General features: G+C 41.1%; 1 protein-coding gene across 1 annotated transcript; it reads right to left on the bottom strand.

The window, feature by feature from the left end:
• Window positions 1–1,363: 1,363 nt before the first annotated feature.
• On the bottom strand, window positions 1,364–3,856 carry LOC122007190 (60S ribosomal protein L9-like). The gene is made up of 3 exons (XM_042563000.1): window positions 3,428–3,856; window positions 1,708–1,830; window positions 1,364–1,625 (listed from the first exon to the last, which is right to left on the bottom strand). Exons 1-3 carry the CDS (start codon window positions 3,788–3,790, stop codon window positions 1,536–1,538), a joined length of 576 nt encoding a protein of 191 aa, XP_042418934.1. The 5' UTR covers window positions 3,791–3,856; the 3' UTR covers window positions 1,364–1,535.
• Between the last annotated feature and the right edge of the window lie 416 nt (window positions 3,857–4,272).

Below are 4,272 nucleotides of genomic sequence, written 5' to 3'. Positions count from 1 at the left end.
CGTGTGCAGCAATTCTGCATTCTTCCTCTGCTCTAACTCCTATGTTCTGAGTCTTCTGACTGGACACTGAAGCAATTTGGGGGCGTCAAGGACGCCTGTTAAGTCAATGAGAACTTGAAGTCTTGAACACATTGTGGACGCATGAAAGGATCATTAATGGCAGTCGAATTTTGTGCAGTTGAGGGTTGAGAGGAGGATAAGCTCGAAGCGACGTGAATGCTGGCATAGCCGAAGCAGGGAGAGGAGACGAGACGTCGACGTCGAGGTCGCATACTGAGAGGACGAGTGGGCCCAGTGGGCGGGCCAACTGTCCGGCTGATGAGAGGGTTGTAGTCCGGTAGTTACGGAGTTAGTTGAAGTAGCAGTTGAGGGCAAATGGACAAACAAACGAGTAAAAAGGCAAAAGAAGAGGGACATGTTTATATCGATAAATTAGCACAAAAAATATTTACTTGTACGATAACACAAAAAAAGAAGGGGAAAAAATTCCAATTTTCTCATCGCTGGGAAAAAGACAACAGTGAGCTTCATACGATTCGAAGGAGACGTGAAAATTTTTTGATTTTTGAAAATTGAATGGCGGAGCGGATTGAAGGGCCTGTTGTTGATAAAATTGGTACAATAGAAAAGCTTAATGAGTAATCAAATTTCAAAAACTAGTTTTCTCAAAGAGATTTCGTACACGAATCTGATTTCTGGAAAAACTTGTTCGAGAAAACAGATCCGGCAAAAATAAGGCGACGAAGCAACAGCTGGATCGCCAAGGTCAATGAGTCTAATCAAATTTCAAAAACAAGTTTTCTCAAAAAAATTTCGTGCGGGAATCTGATCTTCTGGAAAAATTTGTTCGAGAAAACAGATCAGATGACGAATGAACAGAGGAATGAGCGAATCGGAAAAGGGAAGACCAAAATAGGGTAAAGTAACGAAGGGAAGGAAATGAGACGATGGAGATCGAGAAAGCGAACCTAATCCAGCCGATCCATGGGCTGCCGTAAGGTCGCCGTGGGGGAGGACTGCGACGCTGCTGGCTCGAAACATAAACCAACATCAAGGGAGAAACCCGGATCCGCCGCACCTGGCTGTGAACCCAAAGCGCCCCGTGGCTCCTTCTCACGCCGGCCAGCGGCGACGGCCTTCTAGGGCTTTCCAGATATGCAGATCGCCGCCCTCCTCCGCCTTCTCTCTCTGCCTAGGGCTTCGAGCTGCGCTCGAACCAGTGGGCGTTTAAATAGGAAATCACGCGCGGGTTTTCAGCCCCGGTACACGTGGACTCGAAAAAAGCAGCCACGTATCCCGAAGCAACTTCCCACAGTATGCCAAATATTGAGAGGAAATAAAATAATTCTGCTGTCACACAACGTAAAAACGGTTTCTTCATAGTTTCGTTATGAAAAACAGAGAAACAAAAGCGTTCTCCACAGCCAGAAATCTTGAACTTTTAAGACGAATGAGGAACCCTAAAACTCTTTTTAACACAAATGAACAACCAAAACAAGCAGACGCTAAGAAATTCCATTTCTGGATCAAGTGGATTATGCATCTTCAGCGGTGATTGTTCCTTTTTCACTGACATAAATGCCATCCAAGAATTTCCTGATGTCCTTGTTCTTGACATGGCATTTCTGAGGAGCACAAGGGGAATAAAGTGAGGAGGGCACTCTAGGGATCGATTGCTTGTACTTAATGCGCAGTTAGATGACTGACCTGGTTGATCAAGGCTGCGGAGCGAGAGACGAGTTCAACATCGTTGCCCTCGAGGACAAGCTCGTCCTTAACCTTCTCAGACCGGAAAATTTTAACCTCTTCAAGCATATCAACTTTACGAACCTGGAGCATTTTTAAGATCACGAACCAATATCATAGGCGAATAAATGGTGACTATCGGGGTGTATATAAGTAAATGAATGGAATTAGAAGATTTTTCCAGGTTAACAATGGAGATTAAGAGCCTCTGAAAAAAAAAATAGGCTCCAATTCGTAGGTTAATATGTTTAAACTGTTTATGGATAATAAAGGAAAATTCAAAACACCCTGAAAAATAACAGTATTCGAATCAATGAAGACAACATTTAGGTAGAAACATATATAAATGGTTGTCGTAATCAGCAAGCCATGCTAATCCTAACAATTTGGTAGTGGATTTGATCTTCATGATAGTAACACCAAATACTCTTAAATCACGTTTAACTAAGCTCACTAATTCTTTAAGCCTCTTATTTGCAACACTAACTGATTAAACTTGTCTAAAAACAGAATATGTTTTCATATTTGAACACGCCCAAACCATAATATACGCAAACGAGGATAAAGATAATTAGTTACTCATATCCATGGGAAAACGATCTTGAAGGAAAAAGGTTAAACATACTATGTGGAAGCTAAGAAAGATTGGATCATGAATGCATAGAAAAAGTTTCCAATCGACGAGCATGAATCAAATAGTTATGCCTATGGAGCACTTGCAAAAAACAGCAAGTATGAAACATTTAGAAACACTAATGATTTCAAATCAATAGTATGGTTCTTCCCTGAGTGAGCATTGTTCGATTTGGATATTTAGGGACATAGGGAACAGAGAAAGGATAATGAATGAAAAAAGAAGAGTGCATAGGATGGTCTTGAAAATCATTCAAGAATGTCAATGCAACATCTAAGCTAAAAGGAACAGCATCATTCCACATCCTTGACTAAAAAAAACTAAAGAGTTCAAAAATTGTCAAACATGATATAATCAAAGAAGACCAGAGCAGCCGTAGTTTCTCATAGTCCTAAAATACCAAAATAATTTGCCATATCGATACTAGGATAATTCAATGGTCAACTAAGAAAATTTTGAGAGAAAAAAGATTGAGTGATAACTTTGCAATTAACTAATAACATTGAAGAACAACAAAAGCCACCACACTAGACTGTTATTATGTCAGAAAAGATGTGGAGCAGTAGATGAGTGTGGAAAAACTAGAACAGGGAATATATGCGTCTATGATCTTCACAAATTGCCATGAACCAAATTGAAACGCCTCCTATATGCATCTATAATCTTCACAAATTGCTGTGAACCAAATCGAAATATCTAATATGTGCATCTACAATCTTCACAAATTGCCACGAACCAAATCCAAATGTTTAATATTTGCATCTATAATCTTGGCAAATTGCCATGAACTGAGTCAAAACATCCAATATATGCATCTATAATCTTCGCAAATTGAAGCAATTTTCCATGAACCAAATCGAAATGTCTATATTTCCGTAGCTAACCTAAAACAAATCTCTCGTTGCCCACTCTCATGACCTAGTTTTCTTAAAAATACAAGGGAAATTTCAAACAAAAAAAAACCTAAAGCTTGATTGGACGTGAAACTAGTCATGAAATAGAGAAATAAAACTACACAGACTATAAGGATAAAAAAAAAGATCGGACCTTTTTCTCCCCAAGGAAGTTCCTGATCTCAATGCAGCTGTTGTTGGGAGTGATGGAGGCGTTGATGGGAAAGTGGGCATAGACCAACCGCATTTTGTAGCGGTACCCCTTTGTGACCCCCGTGATCAAGTTATCGATGTGGCTTAAGGAGGTGCGGATGGCGGCCGTAGTCTTCCGAGATCCGAACCAAGCGTCCACCTTCAGCTTCTTCCCGCCCTCAATGAGCTCGAAGTCGAGATTGAGATGCTTGAAGTCGCGGGTGAGCTTGCCACGCGGGCCCTCCACCTCCACGATCTTAGCGTTCACCTTCACAGTGACGCCCTCGGGGATATCCATCGTCTGAGAGGACAGGATGGTCTTCATCTTCGTCGGCTGTCTCACGATCCGCCGCTGACTCGAGAACGAACGAGTAGAGAAACCCTAGTCCTTATATCATGTGATCGTTTCATTAATCTAGGGTTTGACATGATGATTCGTCTATCACCGCGAATCTTAAAAGACACGTGTCGCTTGGTAATGGGGATTCCGGCTGCCAGGGAGGTGGATCTCATGATCCACGATAAAATTCCATCGAACGGTCAAGATCTCGAGGCCTTCGCTGGAGTCTCGTCCTCCGCCTCGACGAAACCAGCGTTTTGTTAAATTGCTCACTAATTTTGTACTTAAGGTAGTCAACTTCGGTCAAACCTAACGCTTAAGTTTGGCTGATTCTCTTTTCATGAGTTTGAGACCGTTTGATTAAATGTTATTGCTCTCGGGTCAAACTTATTTAATTGTTTTGAACCATTCTTTTATATATTTACAATGTTCAAACTAAAAAATTTAAACATTTTATCTCTACAATT

The sequence above is a fragment of the Zingiber officinale genome, chromosome 7B (assembly GCF_018446385.1).
Source record: "Zingiber officinale cultivar Zhangliang chromosome 7B, Zo_v1.1, whole genome shotgun sequence".
Lineage (NCBI taxonomy): Eukaryota > Viridiplantae > Streptophyta > Magnoliopsida > Zingiberales > Zingiberaceae > Zingiber > Zingiber officinale.
Note: the sequence above shows the minus strand (reverse complement) of the source record. Positions and strands in the feature narration are given on the sequence as shown.